At 45.5% G+C, this 20,269-nt stretch overlaps 1 protein-coding gene across 1 annotated transcript in view; it reads right to left on the reverse strand.

The window, feature by feature from the left end:
* LOC143280307 (3'-5' exoribonuclease HELZ2-like) overlaps positions 1–16,317 on the reverse strand; it is a 32,976-nt gene extending 16,659 nt beyond the window's left edge. The window contains 5 exon segments of the mRNA XM_076584939.1: positions 10,145–10,282; positions 11,625–11,789; positions 12,529–12,617; positions 13,072–14,889; positions 14,891–16,317. Of these exon segments, the coding sequence (XP_076441054.1) occupies positions 10,145–10,282; positions 11,625–11,789; positions 12,529–12,617; positions 13,072–14,889; positions 14,891–16,317 (3,637 nt within the window).
* Between the last annotated feature and the right edge of the window lie 3,952 nt (positions 16,318–20,269).

A 20,269-nucleotide genomic window follows, 5' to 3' on the forward strand; every position in this document is an offset into this window, starting at 1 on the left:
ACTGACACACAGCACAACTCCTACACATGTTACCACAACAACCAACAAATCAAACATGTGTTCCACAACACTTGCTGTTACCCCCATGTGTACACACACACACATGAAAAACCCTCAACACACACTGACATTGTGTTAGCCTTTTGATCTGTTCAGTTCACACTGAACCAACCCCAGTTGCTATATAAAACAAGTAAGTAATACATCAAAAATACAGAACAAGATATCTGTAACCAAATAGAACGGGGGGGGGGGGGGACTCAAAAGATTTAGGCCAGTACTTCTCTCAGTGGGTAACTCTCACACATTAACCCCTTTTCTTTCCACAAGCCACAAGATCAACTTAAACTGGCTGTTCACTGACACAATCATAGTTTCCCAACATAACTAAGTTATCAACATAACATAAAACCATTACAAGTCATGTACTCACAGCCCAACAGGGATTTCCTTGTTCCTCACATCACTGATCAGTCAGTCACCCTGTGTCAGTCAGTTCTTCTGGGAGACAGCTCAGAACTGGCTGTGCTGACTGGTTTTATCCCTTCCCCCAACATACTGTGCATACTAATCTAAGCTACAACACTCACTCCCCTAACTCGTTGAACTGAAATAACCAATCTTTGCTTGTCCTAATGATGCTATGTGAATGACTGACAGATTCACTGCTTGATCCCAATTCGTCCAATTCAACAGATTCATCTGATTCGCTACATTTCATTCCACTTGTTTCTACAACAGTCTGTGATGACAGGTTCACCCGTTTACGTCACAAAGAGAATGGGGAGACGGGACAATACAACTCTGGGCATGTTAGCCGGCATGATCAAAGTTCACATTAGCATAAATTCTTCCTAGCTTACGTTCCGAAGTCCCGCCATCTACCTCAGCCATGTTTGTGAACGGGGAGAAGGGGAACGACTTGAAAGACAGGCCGCCACATGGGATATACCGACATGCCGTGCTCGTCCGTTTCGAACACGGGGATGGTGGCAGACATCACGTAACTGCACGTATTCCTATAGCTGGGGCGGGTGACGCGGCGTCGCTGACCAAAGAGGGCCGACTAGGGAGTAGGGGTGAGGGAGGGTGAAAGGAGGGGTGGTGGCGCAGTGTCGGCGCGACCTCAAAGACTGGGCTTTGGACGGAGCGGGAAGGGAGATAAGGAGGAGGGAGGGGAAGGGATGGGGAGAGAAGGGGACAGAGTGCAGGTGGTAGGGGGTGACACTGCTGGCACACCATAACACCCACCCCCGGCTTTTGAATGCAATGTCCTCATTGCTGCTGACCACATGCTGACCACTGCCGTCATCAATTAATGCTAATGGGGAGATTAGTTCTCTAACCCAAAAATTAGCAAAAACATAAACATGTGAAAATGAAGACATTACACGACAAAAGAAACCACCAAAAATACATTTCAAAATGATAAAGCTGTACATAACACCATAACCCCCCCAAAAAAAGCATACATAAAAAAATCAAACGGGGAGCTACACAATGCAAAAATCAACACAGTGTTCCAGCTGACACACATCAGCAGCCACAAGCCCTGGAACGGAGGAAAAAAACACAAAACAGCATAGCATGACATATACAATTTTCCTCATCCAGATTATCCCCTAGCAGGCTACAGATACAATTTTAGCCCATGCTGGATGGGTAGCCTTACCCCTGTTGCTAACCCTACAGGTTGACCCTGACAGTTTCCCACCCCTGTCAGTCTGATCTGGGACCATGGCACCTGCGCATGTCCCGTGCACCCCAGGCTTCGGATGAGACCTGGTGCCAGTCTCACACAAACCGGTTGCCACCGGTCCGTGTGCCCGTCCGGGAGGCTTGACTGTATCCTGGCAGTCTCCATCATCTGTGCCCTCCCTTGTGGCACATATACCAGGAACACCTGGTTCAGGTGGCATGGGCAGCAGCACCCATTCACCCTGGCAAGGATCATCCTCACAGTCACCCCTTGTCCTGACTGGAGTCTTTTCTTTCAGACTCAGATCCTGCCTCCTGAGACTATTGGGCAAGTCTCTCTGGTTCTCATTGTGGAAATCTCGGTACTTTTCCTTGGGGAGAACCTTACCCACCTTTGGGGAAATCCCATTTCCCACCACTGACTGACCTTTCCCTTTCCTACCTCTGTTCCTTCTCTTCCTACCCACAGCCCTGTTCTCTAGCACAGCCCCATCTCTCTGACTGACTAAATCTGACATTAACCCCTGCATGGACCTAACACTCTCTTCTAACAGTAACAGTTTGACTCCTAATTTTGCTGTTTCTTCCCTGGCCTGTTGCTGTTGTTGGTCCTCCTCCAGCTCTCGCTGCAGCCTCACGGCTTCATCCCTCGCCTGGATGAAGGTGGTCTGAGGCTCCTTCCGCAGTATGTGACGCAGCTCCCTCTTCAGCAGGGGGTTCCGGAGGCCATTGATGAAGTGGTCCCTCAGCATCTCAGCGGTGAGGGCCCCAGTGCTCTTCATCTGGATGGTTCTCTCAAGACTCCACAGAGCATGAGAATAGTCCAAGGTGGACTCCTCCGGCAACTGCTCCCTGCAGAAGAATGTGGACAGCAATGTGGTGACATGCCGTCCGTCACCGAACACCCCCAGCAGAGTGTTGATCACCTTCTCTGGGGTGTTGGTCTCCTCAAGGTCCCGCAGCATCAGCTCCCTGCGTGCGGTTCCCTGCAAATGGCTGTACACAAAGTAGGCAGCCATCTCGTCTCCCATGGGGTACGCAGCCAGGACCCGCTTCACCTCCATGATGAAGTCCTCAGCCGACATCTCACCAGGCTCACCAGCGAATACTGGGAGTGTGGGTGCTACGTACCACCCCATGGGAAACTCCTGCGCCATTGTAGTTGGGGTTGTCATCTCTGGGCTGTTACTGGGCTGTGTTACCTGGCTGTGTGCTGCTTAAGTCCTACCACTTAACCTGCCTATTGTGTCAGTAAATCACTCTACCTGCCTATCCTGTCGGCGACGCCAAGTTGTAAAAAGGTGTTGTTTGAGAGTGTCGTTCGATTCTAATAGAAGAGAGAGGATAACAGACAGGGGGATATAGGATCAACTAATGATGCACTCACTCACTCTCTCCTCACATCAATAGCAGGGCCACATGGAGTGGTTTTTATAGAGTGTTTACTTTACAATACAACACACACTAAGCAGTTCACCTTACTTAGCAAAAGCAACACACACTAAGGCAGCACACAGTAAAAAAAAAGTTCACCCTACACCTAAAGCAGCACCTATAAGCAGCACCTATAAGCAGCACACCTGGAACACAAACATACAACCAAAACCCAGGTCAGATAAAATCTCAAATATCTGGACATCACTGACATAAAAGGCCTATACCCTCTCAGCACCTTTCATCACATGTCCACCAGTATGCACTCCTCTCACACATAGATCTATGTGAGGAAATACAAGCTTCATCAAGCTTACCTGCCACCAGCAGTGACATACCAATTACCATACTGTGTACAAAACATAATTATCACTGACCAATACAACCCTGTGCTCCAACTCATGTTACCCATCATTCAATTAAACTGTGTGTTACCATTACCAAACAAATCTCCTCTTTGCCTTCACAAAGTGTCCCACTGACACAAGTACATGTGTGGAAATCATTACTCCCAACATACCTCTGGTAAACAGCAATATGCAACCATATAGCACTGACCCTCAGTGCTCTCACTGTTAATCAACTCATTAATCACATTACAATGTTGCTTCCCACTTTGTCTGAACAAAGTAAACCACTGACACACAGCACAACTCCTACACATGTTACCACAACAACCAACAAATCAAACATGTGTTCCACAACACTTGCTGTTACCCCCATGTGTACACACACACACATGAAAAACCCTCAACACACACTGACATTGTGTTAGCCTTTTGATCTGTTCAGTTCACACTGAACCAACCCCAGCTACTATATAAAACAAGTAAGTAATACATCAAAAATACAGAACAAGATATCTGTAACCAAATAGAAGGGGGGTTGGGGGGGGGGACTCAAAAGATTTAGGCCAGTCCTTCTCTCAGTGGGGAACTCTCACACATTAACCCCTTTTCTTTCCACAAGCCACAAGATCAACTTAAACTGGCTGTTCACTGACACAATCATAGTTTCCCAACATAACTAAGTTATCAACATAACATAAAACCATTACAAGTCATGTACTCACAGCCCAACAGGGATTTCCTTGTTCCTCACATCACTGATCAGTCAGTCACCCTGTGTCAGTCAGTTCTTCTGGGAGACAGCTCAGAACTGGCTGTGCTGACTGGTTTTATCCCTTCCCCCAACATACTGTGCATACTAATCTAAGCTACAACACTCACTCCCCTAACTAGTTGAACTGAAATAACCAATCTTTGCTTGTCCTAATGATGCTATGTGAATGACTGACAGATTCACTGCTTGATCCCAATTCGTCCAATTCAACAGATTCATCTGATTCGCTACATTTCATTCCACTTGTTTCTACAACAGTCTGTGATGACAGGTTCACCCGTTTACGTCACAAAGAGAATGGGGAGACGGGACAATACAACTCTGGGCATGTTAGCCGGCATGATCAAAGTTCACATTAGCATAAATTCTTCCTAGCTTACGTTCCGAAGTCCCGCCATCTACCTCAGCCATGTTTGTGAACAGGGAGAAGGGGAACGACTTGAAAGACAGGCCGCCACATGGGATATACCGACATGCCGTGCTCGTCCGTTTCGAACACGGGGATGGTGGCAGACATCACGTAACTGCACGTATTCCTATAGCTGGGGCGGGTGACGCGGCGTCGCTGACCAAAGAGGGCCGACTAGGGAGTAGGGGTGAGGGAGGGTGAAAGGAGGGGTGGTGGCGCAGTGTCGGCGCGACCTCAAAGACTGGGCTTTGGACGGAGCGGGAAGGGAGATAAGGAGGAGGGAGGGGAAGGGATGGGGAGAGAAGGGGACAGAGTGCAGGTGGTAGGGGGTGACACTGCTGGCACACCATAACACCCACCCCCGGCTTTTGAATGCAATGTCCTCATTGCTGCTGACCACATGCTGACCACTGCCGTCATCAATTAATGCTAATGGGGAGATTAGTTCTCTAACCCAAAAATTAGCAAAAACATAAACATGTGAAAATGAAGACATTACACGACAAAAGAAACCACCAAAAATACATTTCAAAATGATAAAGCTGTACATAACACCATAACCCCCCCAAAAAAGCATACATAAAAAAATCAAACGGGGAGCTACACAATGCAAAAATCAACACAGTGTTCCAGCTGACACACATCAGCAGCCACAAGCCCTGGAACGGAGGAAAAAAACACAAAACAGCATAGCATGACATATACAATTTTCCTCATCCAGATTATCCCCTAGCAGGCTACAGATACAATTTTAGCCCATGCTGGATGGGTAGCCTTACCCCTGTTGCTAACCCTACAGGTTGACCCTGACAGTTTCCCACCCCTGTCAGTCTGATCTGGGACCATGGCACCTGCGCATGTCCCGTGCACCCCAGGCTTCGGATGAGACCTGGTGCCAGTCTCACACAAACTGGTTGCCACCGGTCCGTGTGCCCGTCCGGGAGACTTGACTGTATCCTGGCAGTCTCCATCATCTGTGCCCTCCCTTGTGGCACATATACCAGGAACACCTGGTTCAGGTGGCATGGGCAGCAGCACCCATTCACCCTGGCAAGGATCATCCTCACAGTCACCCCTTGTCCTGACTGGAGTCTTTTCTTTCAGACTCAGATCCTGCCTCCTGAGACTATTGGGCAAGTCTCTCTGGTTCTCATTGTGGAAATCTCGGTACTTTTCCTTGGGGAGAACCTTACCCACCTTTGGGGAAATCCCATTTCCCACCACTGACTGACCTTTCCCTTTCCTACCTCTGTTCCTTCTCTTCCTACCCACAGCCCTGTTCTCTAGCACAGCCCCATCTCTCTGACTGACTAAATCTGACATTAACCCCTGCATGGACCTAACACTCTCTTCTAACAGTAACAGTTTGACTCCTAATTTTGCTGTTTCTTCCCTGGCCTGTTGCTGTTGTTGGTCCTCCTCCAGCTCTCGCTGCAGCCTCACGGCTTCATCCCTCGCCTGGATGAAGGTGGTCTGAGGCTCCTTCCGCAGTATGTGACGCAGCTCCCTCTTCAGCAGGGGGTTCCGGAGGCCATTGATGAAGTGGTCCCTCAGCATCTCAGCGGTGAGGGCCCCAGTGCTCTTCATCTGGATGGTTCTCTCAAGACTCCACAGAGCATGAGAATAGTCCAAGGTGGACTCCTCCGGCAACTGCTCCCTGCAGAAGAATGTGGACAGCAATGTGGTGACATGCCGCCCGTCACCGAACACCCCCAGCAGAGTGTTGATCACCTTCTCTGGGGTGTTGGTCTCCTCAAGGTCCCGCAGCATCAGCTCCCTGCGTGCGGTTCCCTGCAAATGGCTGTACACAAAGTAGGCAGCCATCTCGTCTCCCATGGGGTACGCAGCCAGGACCCGCTTCACCTCCATGATGAAGTCCTCAGCCGACATCTCACCAGGCTCACCAGCGAATACTGGGAGTGTGGGTGCTACGTACCACCCCATGGGAAACTCCTGCGCCATTGTAGTTGGGGTTGTCATCTCTGGGCTGTTACTGGGCTGTGTTACCTGGCTGTGTGCTGCTTAAGTCCTACCACTTAACCTGCCTATTGTGTCAGTAAATCACTCTACCTGCCTATCCTGTCGGCGACGCCAAGTTGTAAAAAGGTGTTGTTTGAGAGTGTCGTTCGATTCTAATAGAAGAGAGAGGATAACAGACAGGGGGATATAGGATCAACTAATGATGCACTCACTCACTCTCTCCTCACATCAATAGCAGGGCCACATGGAGTGGTTTTTATAGAGTGTTTACTTTACAATACAACACACACTAAGCAGTTCACCTTACTTAGCAAAAGCAACACACACTAAGGCAGCACACAGTAAAAAAAAAGTTCACCCTACACCTAAAGAAGCACCTATAAGCAGCACCTATAAGCAGCACACCTGGAACACAAACATACAACCAAAACCCAGGTCAGATAAAATCTCAAATATCTGGACATCACTGACATAAAAGGCCTATACCCTCTCAGCACCTTTCATCACATGTCCACCAGTATGCACTCCTCTCACACATAGATCTATGTGAGGAAATACAAGCTTCATCAAGCTTACCTGCCACCAGCAGTGACATACCAATTACCATACTGTGTACAAAACATAATTATCACTGACCAATACAACCCTGTGCTCCAACTCATGTTACCCATCATTCAATTAAACTGTGTGTTACCATTACCAAACAAATCTCCTCTTTGCCTTCACAAAGTGTCCCACTGACACAAGTACATGTGTGGAAATCATTACTCCCAACATACCTCTGGTAAACAGCAATATGCAACCATATAGCACTGACCCTCAGTGCTCTCACTGTTAATCAACTCATTAATCACATTACAATGTTGCTTCCCACTTTGTCTGAACAAAGTAAACCACTGACACACAGCACAACTCCTACACATGTTACCACAACAACCAACAAATCAAACATGTGTTCCACAACACTTGCTGTTACCCCCATGTGTACACACACACACATGAAAAACCCTCAACACACACTGACATTGTGTTAGCCTTTTGATCTGTTCAGTTCACACTGAACCAACCCCAGCTACTATATAAAACAAGTAAGTAATACATGAAAAATACAGAACAAGATATCTGTAACCAAATAGAAGGGGGGGGGGGGGGGGGGGACTCAAAAGATTTAGGCCAGTACTTCTCTCAGTGGGTAACTCTCACACATTAACCCCTTTTCTTTCCACAAGCCACAAGATCAACTTAAACTGGCTGTTCACTGACACAATCATAGTTTCCCAACATAACTAAGTTATCAACATAACATAAAACCATTACAAGTCATGTACTCACAGCCCAACAGGGATTTCCTTGTTCCTCACATCACTGATCAGTCAGTCACCCTGTGTCAGTCAGTTCTTCTGGGAGACAGCTCAGAACTGGCTGTGCTGACTGGTTTTATCCCTTCCCCCAACATACTGTGCATACTAATCTAAGCTACAACACTCACTCCCCTAACTAGTTGAACTGAAATAACCAATCTTTGCTTGTCCTAATGATGCTATGTGAATGACTGACAGATTCACTGCTTGATCCCAATTCGTCCAATTCAACAGATTCATCTGATTCGCTACATTTCATTCCACTTGTTTCTACAACAGTCTGTGATGACAGGTTCACCCGTTTACGTCACAAAGAGAATGGGGAGACGGGACAATACAACTCTGGGCATGTTAGCCGGCATGATCAAAGTTTACATTAGCATAAATTCTTCCTAGCTTACGTTCCAAAGTCCCGCCATCTACCTCAGCCATGTTTGTGAACGGGGAGAAGGGGAACGACTTGAAAGACAGGCCGCCACATGGGATATACCGACATGCCGTGCTCGTCCGTTTCGAACACGGGGATGGTGGCAGACATCACGTAACTGCACGTATTCCTATAGCTGGGGCGGGTGACGCGGCGTCGCTGACCAAAGAGGGCCGACTAGGGAGTAGGGGTGAGAGAGGGTGAAAGGAGGGGTGGTGGCGCAGTGTCGGCGCGACCTCAAAGACTGGGCTTTGGACGGGGCGGGAAGGGAGATAAGGAGGAGGGAGGGGAAGGGATGGGGAGAGAAGGGGACAGAGTGCAGGTGGTAGGGGGTGACACTGCTGGCACACTATAACACCCAGATTACAAACAGATAAATAAATAAAGTAAATAAAAATCTTTAAAAAAAAATTACTATAATACTTCAAACCACACAAAAAAATACATTAAAGGGCTCTATTCGCAATTAACACTGCAGAATGGACAACCAGTGCCCATCCCAGTCTTTGCAATGTTACCTAATCACCGGAGCAAAATAGCACAGGATGTACATCACAGACTGCGGAAAACAGAGGACATAAAAGGTCAAGGCTTGCTAAAAAAAAAAAAGGGGGGAAAGGGGAATGGGCTGGGAATGCAGACAGAGCAGACAACAGTGAAAAAAGAAAAATGTAGAAACAAGGCAGAGAGCAATAGAAATGGGGATGTTTACAGCACAAAATTTCTGAAAGGTGGGGATGCTATTTATACTGAAAGAGTTCCCGGCATCCCATAGGGACAAAATAGGACAGAGAGAAGGATAATTAGCCGCCGTGGCGATGTGATTAGCGTTGCGGAGTGACAGCTGGGAGAACGTGGGTTCGATTCCCAACAGAGGTGGGGGTTTTTCGACCACGGCCGTCTTCTACCCAGAGCTGAGTGTGCTGTGGGCTCAAATGGGAAGACTGGGGCCACACAGTCGAGGGTCATCCACCTCACGGATACGTCTTTGGTTGTCTTGCTCAAATCTGACCAACATTGCAAGTGTCTGTATCTCTTGGGTTTTGTTAACGCCTGGATATCATTCCAAAAGAAAGCATAGAGTACAGCCTTGTCACGCTGTCCCAAACCTAAAATGAACCTCCATAGCAGCATCGTCATCATCCATCTCCTGCAACATCAATACAAAACAGTAAAATTGTCCCAAATTCTGTGGCCTTTTATGCCCTGTTCTCATGGTGACATTTTTCGACCCTCTTCCACTTTGGTGTCAGCAGATTAATACAGGACACTCGCAGTCTGGCTCCTCAACAAAGCCATTATTGTCGTCAGTAGGGTTCTTAGTACGTGGTGTCGTAAGTACGTAAAATCATAATAGGAACTACTGAAAACTGCAGAAGTGACTCAGCAGCAGTGCAGGGTTTACTCTGGTGTGTGGCTTCCTGGCGACCTTACATGGATAGTTCCCTGTGGACTGCCAACGCTGGGACTCTGACAGACAAACCCAACTGTGACTATGTATGAGGGACTCTGAATGAGCAGCGTGTGAGCAATGTCACTGAAACGGTACAGATGATGGGGCAGCAATAAACAAAAAAACAAAAAGTGAGAAGGAAGACGTAGAAACAGACACAAACACAGACGTGGAGAGAGAGAGTGAGAGAGAAAGAAAGAGAGGGTGGGGGGGCATACAGACAGGAGACAACAAAACGGAGCGAGTGCTGTGACACTGACTTGCTACCAGGTCCACAGACTTGTTGGAGGGTCCGCAGTACATGACAGTCTTCTTGCCCTTCCCCTCTGCTTCCAGCTGACGATTGATGGCACAGAAATGGTACACCAGCTTGATCCCCGTGTTCGTCTTGCCTGTCCCTGGAGAGGCCGCCCACATGGTCCGTCATCATCATGGTTATCATCATGATCGTCGTCATCATCATCATCATCACCACTCCACCTAGCTACGATGACCGCTATAACTTAACTTCATGGCAGAAGCCATTGCAGACGACATTTCGCAATTGACCTACTGATCTTCACTCGCGCATTGACACAGGCGCGACGCCATGCAAAATTTGAAATAAAGTCCCCTCTAAACAAATGCTCCAAACCTTTATAAAAAAATCAACCCTATCTATCATTCGCTGTCAGATTGTGCCTGTTCTGCTTACACACACACACACACACACACACACACACATATATATATATATATAATTATGTATATCAGTTAGAATCTTACTTAAATTCTATTCTTATCCTTCCGCCAAGTTCAATATTCAGATTACGCCATTTTGTCTTTCCGTCACATACAATGATACATTCTTAAGTTCTGTTTGTAGTCCCTTGTCGGTAACAAACTATACTATTGATCATTGTGTTCAGATGACAATAGATAAGGCACTAAAGAGATACAAAGCAGATTTTTATTGTCGACACTGAATGAGAATCACCTCTCGCATTTGGCGTTGCTAGCATACTTGGCTGAATTTGAAATATGTGTTTCTGACACATATCAATTAATTATCTCTTTCATCAGGTCAGAAAACTACAAGCAGAATTGTCGCAATTCCTTCTTTAAATTTATATCATTCGAGTTTGCCTACTTAACTAGCTGCTAGCTCTTCCTATCATTGTATTGAGCATTGACTTACTCTTTCATCTCTCAGATTGCCAATATTTATTATAACAGCCACTTATTCCATAATCTGTGATTTAAATGTATTAGAAATGACATTTACTGTCAGTGCTTGGTCTTCACACATATGCATTATCTATGTTATGCTGTTGCAAATTGCAAACCAAGTGGTTGTCCTTTCATGGTAATATGTACCTTTATAATGTTCTTACTGTCCGCTTACATTACTGACATGTTGTACTTACAACATTTATTTATTTGCATCTTCCAGGCACTGTCTTTTTTCCGCTTTTCTTTTATTTTCTTCATTTTCTTCTCTTCTTAACTATTGTAAATAAAACAATAGAAAACCCTTAGTGACTGGCCTCTATATGTCTCTGGCCTGTGTGTGGATCTTTCCATTCTGTTAATTATTTAATCCTTTAAATGTCAATTTATCTACCATCCCGGTTCACGTTGTTACATAAATTTAATACGAATGTATATATTTGCATGTGTGCTAATAAATCAAGTGTGTACGAGTTACAGCGCGTCAGCGTATGGTTGTGCGCTGGTGTCAAAACAAGAATGCTGTGTTACCTGGAGGTCCGTGGATGAGCGTCAGACTGCTTGTGAGCGCTTTATGTATGGCCTCTCTTTGACCAGGGTTGTTCTTGGGGAGGGGGCGTGTGCCGTCACTGCCAGTCACCTCCATGTCAGTAGTCCTCACCTTCAAGTTCCTGCCTGCTTTTTCGTGATCAGCATCTGAAAGGTGGGTGTAGCAATGGAGCTGTTGCTTGTGTAAATACCACCACCACTACTACTACTATTAATGAATGGTATTTGTATAGCGCATTTCTCTAATTTAGATTCGATGTGCTGGCAATTGCCCATCACATGCAGCAATGCCCAAAAATGACAAACCACACTCAACAGCGCGCGCACGCACACACACACACACACACACACGAGCAGAAAACAGCTCAAATCAATCATGGAGAAAAAATACGGAAAGACCTCACAGACAGATGAGTTTTTAACTGGAATTTGGGCAGAGGCAGTGCTGGTTGGTGCCCAAGTCTGACATGCTGCGAATTCCAGACAGTGGGTGCACAAAAACAAAAACTGTGGTCGCCAAAAGATGTTGAGTTCATTTTGGGTACTTTAGGATTTTTTTCACCTGAGGACAGGAGGGAATGCGAAGACTTGAATGTGAAGAGTGCACTGGACAGGTAAGGCGTAAAAGTCCCATCAAAATGGCGGTAACAGATGTAAACACATGGTTCGCTCATGGTTTCAGTGATGGAAAGAAGTTGATCGAGAAGAAGATCGAAAGCTGTGTGCGTGCGTGCGTGCGCGTGTGTCGGAGAGAGAGAGAGAGAGAGAGAGTGTGTGTGTGTGTGTGTGTGATAGACAGAGAATGAGTGACTTCGTTCAGAGCAAGAGAAGATTACAGACCAGCAAAAAGGCCAATGGGCAGACATGAACTTAAAGATCGGCTTACCAAGTGGAGGGATGGCAAATCCCATGGCAATAGCTCTTGGTAATTCGTGGTCTGCATCTTTGAGCTGACACAGTATCTCTTGCGTCCGTCTTGAACATCAAAACAGCAACATTGAGACACGAATGAATTAACAATATATCACTCACACAGGTACCCTTTTTCTCTTCCAAGGCACCAATGAATTAAGAATGAAATACTCACGCATGAATCCTTTTTCTCTGACAACATCACACTAGTCAATTAACATTATATAACACTCACACATATGTCCCTTTTCTCTGACAAGAAAAAGACACCGATAAATCAACAATATAACACTCAAACATTTGCTCTTTTTCTCTGACTTGAGGACGACAATGAATGAATATTTTGGAGAAAAAAACAACCAGAAGACACGAATTGATCAACAATATAACTAGGCCTACTATACTCTACTCTGGAGACTATGTGCATTCAATTTAACATTTTATTAAACATTCTTGTAATTGATCATCAGTTTTAAAAGGTCAGCAGAAAGGACCAACAGAAAGACAAACATCTCACCTGTCCACATCGGATTTGGGCAGTATTTCTATGGTCAGAGGTGCCCCGTCCTTCTTCAGGAGCTGATCAGGTGGTTTGGGGCTGTCTGGAGACAGATCAAACGTCACCTCCAGGAAACTGTCATCTGCATCTTTCCGTTTCTTGTTGACAACGCTAACCACCGATGCATGACCCAACCAGGTGTAATGTTTGTCCACGGCCACTGACACGGCGCTTTGCTTCATCCGCGATAGTACAGTCTCCAAGCACTCAGACTTGTAGCGAAGACACAGAAAATCTAGTGAGAATTTCCTGCCACGTTTCAGTTCCTTCTGGCCGAAGCTGTCTGCAAGCTTCCCTCCCAGTTCTATGTCACAGTCACTGCACGTTTTGGCGCAAAGGCTGAAGCAGCCATGATACGGCACGTTCCTGCGTGACGTGTTTTCTGTCATGGTGACTACAACGTTTCCAATGACAACACTGCATGCATTGTGACCCACTCTCAATGCTGCCTCCATCTCGATTACTGGGAACCACATTTTCAAGTATTTCACGCATGCTCTCGTGTAGTTCTTGCAAGAGGAATAATCCTGGTTCCGTGTTTCATGCTTTGCCCGGCGACAGAGTGTGGGGATAGGCTCTCTCACGTGCTGGATGCACAGCTCCACGTTGCGAGCCACGCGCAAGGTGTCCACACCAAGCTTCAGAGTTCCCGACCTGGCCTTTGCCGACATCTGTATTTGCAGCACTTGCCCTGGCTTGTACGTCCTTTGGAACTGCACGACATGTTCTGAGGACGTGCTGAAGTCATCGGACCCTGACTGTGTTTTTTCCATTTCGGTATGTTGATCAATGGACGACAGAGCAGTTAAAATACTGCACCATTGTTGGTATTCAACGTACACATATAACTGTTGTGGGCGGAAAGTTGGGGAAGAGTTTCTTCCGCCAGTTTGTTGCCGTGTGATCGTGTTTTCGCACATTCTTTTCTCCCAGCAAACAGTCACTGCGTCGGTGCTCAGTTCTGGTTGGCTGCAGATGCCCAGCATGCTGAGAGGCAGCTCTTGCTTCCAGTCAGGGGTCTGGCACAGAGAAGGTATGCAGACTGTCACCCTTTCATTGTCTACCTTCTCAACATAAGCTCGGAACACAAGTGGTTGACCTTGCAGGCTCTCAGCCAGCACCAAGTGATTGCAGCCACTGTGGAATGCCTTCTGTCTCAACATGGCAATGTTGATTTCCTGACACAGTTTTGTGACATCTTCACTTGTGTAGCCGACATCCCCTTCATCCAAATAAGCATGGAGAACTCGCTGAACATATAAATCAGCGTATCTGCGAACAGGTGATGTACAGTTGGTGTACACCTTTCTATCCAGATTAAAATGAAGCTTCTCGGGTTCATTCAATCCATGACAACACTTGTATTCTGCTGTTTCCATCAGATCCATCCAGTGTTTGCTGGCATGAAACTGTGAAGGGTGGAGGTCATCTGTGTATGCCAGTTTCTGCGCTTCTTCTATTTCCCCTTGCTCCAGGTGGCGATAGAGTTTCTCACACACGCTCTTCTGTATCACAATTTTGCTCCGAGGCCTTGGAGTGGACCTGAACGTTATGTGGCTTTCTGCACTGACTCTCTTCCCTTGCAACTGCATCACTAAGTTAGTTATTTCCCCTTCTCTGTTTCGCCACTCGAGTAGCTGGTCTGGGGTTGGGGCTCTTTGACTTCGAACCAAAAAAATGTCCCGCTGCCTTTTATTCTTGCTCACTTTCGATGCCACGCAGGAATTTGTTAATATCATGAACTCTTCTATCAGGGCATGAGCCTCTCTGTCTTCCTATATCTGGGAGGCGTGGGTCTGTGAAGCGCATAAACATCGTGGATTCCTACTTTCGATCTTTCCGCAGGGTTGTTGCGATTCTGTGAAGAGTACAGATGTCATCTTGTAGAGACGGGTCAATGCCTGCTGGTGAACCCCCATCAATAACCTGTTGTACGTTTTCATATGTCAACTGCTGGCGTGACTTTATGACAGATTTCTTTACGACGGGTTGCTGTTCCGTTTGATTTCCACGTTCATCAAACCCGAACAACACAGACAAAGCCAGGCGCTCTTTCCCAGGCACCAGACTGCACAAGTCATGGCTGAGCGGCTCTGGAAGCATTGGATGAGTCTGGCGGTACAGGGGATAACGAGTTACTGCTCTTTTTCTAGCTTCACGATCAATGCTGCTGTCTTTCTTTATCACAGCTGCAACATCTGAAATGTGAACACCGACAATGTGGTGAGAACCTTCCTTTTTCAAACTGATGGCGTCGTCAAGATCTTGTGTGTTAGGATTATCGATGGTGAAGACTGTTTCACCTGTCAGGTCTTCTCGTCCTCCGCGCTGTGCTGAGACTGTCACTTCAGACATGCTGTTCGTTTCGTCCACTACATCGGGAGGGAAGAGTTTGGGGACATGTTGCTGCCTTCTCAAAATCTCTAACTGTGAATTGTAGCGAATGTCATACGTATCCATATCCAAAACAGCTCCTAGTGGATAGTGACAAGATGCCTTCCATCCTAACAAAACAACCTTAAACACATACTGCTCTCGTTTGTCAGGCTGCACGTCAAAAACTTCTTTGTGTTGAAGTTTGCCGTCAAGGGTGATCTCTTTAATTTCAATTCTTGTCTTTGTCATATGTGGATGGTGTTTCTCGACAAAATCATTCATGACGTGTATCTTGGGTACAGTCTTACACAACGGCCACATCAGAACACCATTTAATCTTCCCAGTGTGCAGTAGACTACGGGATTGTCGACGCTGGTAAAGTTGACTCTTTTTAGAAGACCATCCACACTTCCATAGGCTTTTTCTTCCATTGACTGGGTCGCCTGTGTTCTGGAATGACCAGATTTTGTGTTTCGTCGATTGGTGTGTTTGTTCTTTCCTGGCTCAGATAAGATCTCCACAACCACATGGTCATCCATGTACGTTCGGCCTGCCTTGGAGCGCCCATCAATCACAATCTCTGAGAACTTGCTGCACGTGTCCAGCACTTTGGCCACTGACCTACTGGGCGACTCAGTTTTTATTTGGCAGCGTTTGTACTTTGTTCGGTCACTCATGAGCAGCTTCTCTGGATTTTCTTCAAAATCTGGGTACACTTTCGTTTTGTTGTCCTCTCTTTTGAATTTCTCAACTACTTCCTTGGACAATTTGATGACTACGCTGTCATCCCCAATACCGCTCTTATTTGCAGAAACTTCTTGACTCATTTCAAACCAGGTTCGAAGTTGCTCTTGTCAGAGGCTTCAGCAGCAGACACCAAATTATCTTCAAAATTGTTCCCATTTCCTTGTATGCAGTCATCGTCATCATCGCTGTCCTCGAAGCAGTCATCGTCGACCTGGGGTTCTGTGTTTTATCTGACATTGTGAGCACCTTCAGTGGGACTGGCATTTCCTCTTCTTGTACCAGGAACTGAATTTTGAAAGTGATGTTTCGTGGTTGAGGAACTGGTACGATCGGTCACTGACCTGCTGTGAGAGTGGGTTGTTAGGGGCCTGTCCCCGACTGACGATGCACCCTGGGTACCCTGGGTGGACACACGGCTTTGGGAGGATGGGCTAAGTGAGCCATTGTCTTTGGGTGGAAAACAAGGCGTCTCTCCTTTTTTATTCACTCCCTTCGTTCCTGTGACAAAGGAAAGGTCAATGACAGAACTCAGAATGGTTTTATTTCAGAGGCCTCTGGCCTATACAACGGAGGTGAAAATATGCCTAAAGGATAAATTCCTTTAATGCTATTATGTTTGCTTCATATTGTCGTAAGTCTAATACTTTGTACACAAATACTGCTTGTCCTTTCGTCAAATATTTATTCGAATTTAACATTAAGATTGAATTTGTTAGGAATCAGTTCATCTCTAAGGGTTCCACATCAAGGGCAAATCAAAAGAAAGTATGTCTCAGTTTCAATGCAGTTTTGTTTTTTGTCAAAACGGACAGTCATGACTGTCCTCACCTGTTATCACTTTGAATTTTATGACACAGTCATTGAGCACTGAACCTCGAAAATACTTTTCTTCAATGTAAAATTGGAATTTGGCATTAGGTCAACAACAGAGCGAGGTATGTAAGCGTTGGATATCGGTTTGTTTCGGTTTTAACGGAACACAAAACATATGCTTGTTCATCATTCCAAAATGAGCTGGAACTGAAGTCTCTCAGTGTTTCTCTGTAGTTTCGTTTGTTGATTACATTATTTTTCAGAATTCGTTTTCAAAAAGCCGTCATCAAAATGTAAAAACTGTGGAAAGTTACGTCATCAAGATTAGTTTTATTAAACGTATGCATCAGGGGGGTGGGGTGGAGGGGTGGAATAGCACAATTTATACTGTTTCAGCTGTAATATGTAATATATGAAAACAGATTCACGTGGTAGTGAAATAATTGTATTACTTTTTTTTTCGCAATAGATTCCTGTGTGTGAATTACGGGCTGTTCTCCCCAAGGAGAGCGCATTACCACAGTACTGCCCCACCCATTTGTTCTGTCTGCAAGTGTACTTGCTTTACTGTCAAAGCTGGTTTTTCTAGAGAATTGTGCCAGGAACAACTTTCTTGTTGCCATGGGTTCTTTTGACAAGCATCCAGACCACCACTCAAGGTCTAGTGGAGGGGGAGAAAATTATTGTACAAACGCTTGGAAAGGCAATAAACTAATTATCCAAGACAAGCGTGTTGAGTGGTCTGTTGTTTTGTTATTCTGCAACAACAACAACAAAAATTAAGAATAAATGAGAAAAAAAAATGCATCGCATTTATTAACATATTCATTCACGAGCCTATTGTCTTTTGTTACACTAGAGTTCAACAGCTGCCCCAACCATCTTTTCTATCAAATGTATAATTTGGTATATACATGTGTGTGTGTGCGGGGGGGGGGGGGGGGGGGGGAATGTGTTTGGTTGTGTATCCTGTTTCTTACAAGTTTTTAACCGTCATTTTTGTTGGGCGATTTTTTTTTTTTTTACCGAGGGTTAGCTGTAAACAAGCATAATACTTCTCTCATCAAAGAAATTTCTCTCTCTCTCTCTCTCTCTCTCTCTATCGCCCGCGATCACTCATCGCTCTCCATTTTTCTCTTTCGCTGTCTCTTTCTCCCTCTCCTCACAACCACCACCCCCTTTCTCTCTGTGTGTCTTTCTCTGGGGTATGTTTGGCAGGAACACGTCAGACTTTCAACAAAGACAGAAAAGGGGAAACACTCAAATGGACTTTAACCAAGACGATCTTTGTTGATACACACAAACAACTGACCCCTTTTCTTCTTCTTCTTCTGCCCTGGATCTCTCTGTTTCCCTCTGGAAATGGTCTGGTCTTCTGTGTGAATGGGTGGCTGTGATGCAGCGACATCTTCATCGTCTTTGGCATACCACCTGTCAGAAAGATTTTTGTTGTTGTTGTTGATTCATCGTTCTATTCTGTGTCATCATCATAAAAGCAGCAGCGTCATAATCATCATCATTTTTCGCCACCAATATCAAACGTGCCCCATATCTCTCTCTCTCTCCACACACACACACACACACACACACATATATATATATATCGCGCGCGCGCGCGTGTGTGTGTGTGTGTGTGGTACAGAGACATAAAAAACCCGGTGAACTGACATTGCAGAATGGACGGGAGAATCATTTGAAGGCTTTGACACACAACCCGGACAGACCTTGCCCGAGGAATCTGGTGAACAGTTCTTCTGTGCGGGGCCGCAATGCCGGACTGTTCACAGTTATGGAAGAAGAAGGTGTGAGGAGTCGCTGGACAAAACCAATGTAAGGTTAACCTGGCAAGACTGGTTTTTTATGTTGATTTATAATTTTTCTCTTTCTCTTTATTTTTTTCTCCACTGTCTGATGGTCCTACACAATAGTCAATCACTAGAAACAGAATGTAAAACAAATGTGAAAAAATACAAAAGCAAACTCATGTGCGTGAACTGCGTTCATCGTTAACACAACAATGTTGACATCTAATATTGATTGGCACTCACAGTCAGGGGTCATGTGATCTTTTCAGCGTCGGCTGATTTTTTTTTTTTTTTTTTTGTCTGGTGTGTGTGAGTGTGTGTGAGTGTGTGTGGATTGAGTTTGTGACCATGTGAAGGCGAACGCTTACGCACTGGACGCTCTGGCAAATATCGCCATGTCTTTTCTCTGTGTAACACTCGCACGCACGCCCTGTATGCACACACATACACAGTTCACACACTGGCACTGCGCTTCACTACAATTCACAACATACAAGCGACGATTGTTTTGTGCAAGCGTAGCTGCTGGTTTTCAGTGAATGTTTTGATGTTAGTGTTTGCTTGGCGTTGAACAGCAAAGGAATGCCAGTAACAGTTTCGGAGTTTGAAACTGCTGTCGCGACTGGTTACTTTGCAGGAGGCTTTTTTTTCTTTAGCTGGTCTGTCCGACTTGCTGAAAAATCAGTCAGCCAAGTGACCAACTGGCTGCCACATTGTTGAGTTATTTCAAATTTCCTATGCATCAATGACCAACTCCAAACCTAATCAAACTGATCCTGTTATAGTTATGTCTGTGAGCCACAACGGACCTCACCATACTAGAGAGAGAGAGAGGGAGGGAGAGAGAGAGAATTAATCTTTAGTTTCCAACGGTGGAGGCATTAGCACATTGGCCGACTTACATATCTGCAGTTGTTTTACTTTAGTATCTCAAATTATTGCACCATTTTACCTGCAATCAAATGGTGCATGTGTGAAACGATCGTGTATTACCATTGGTAGATGTTGTACCCCATTTTCAGTGGATATCTACTCTTATTTTCTACGTTGTCTTACTACACTTTGATGCGGATTCTGTCACTAAACTAACGTGCCATCATCTCGCTTTTTCCCACAAACCAAGGAAATGCAACAAATGGGTGCTAAAACACGACATTGCCTGAGTGAGAAACACACACACACACACACACACACACACATATATATATATTATATATATATATATATATATATATGTGTGTGTGTGTGTGTGTGTGTGTGTGTGTGTGTGTGTGTGTGTATAGATATACCCAATACATGTGTAAAAACATTGTAGCGAAAACCCGAGAGACAAAACACTGCGACGCATGTGTTCACGAAACGAGTTCGAAACACACTACACAGATATTTTACATTAGGGTCAACACACAACTTG

Source organism: Babylonia areolata, chromosome 3 (genome assembly GCF_041734735.1).
Source record: "Babylonia areolata isolate BAREFJ2019XMU chromosome 3, ASM4173473v1, whole genome shotgun sequence".
NCBI classification, from domain to species: domain Eukaryota; kingdom Metazoa; phylum Mollusca; class Gastropoda; order Neogastropoda; family Buccinidae; genus Babylonia; species Babylonia areolata.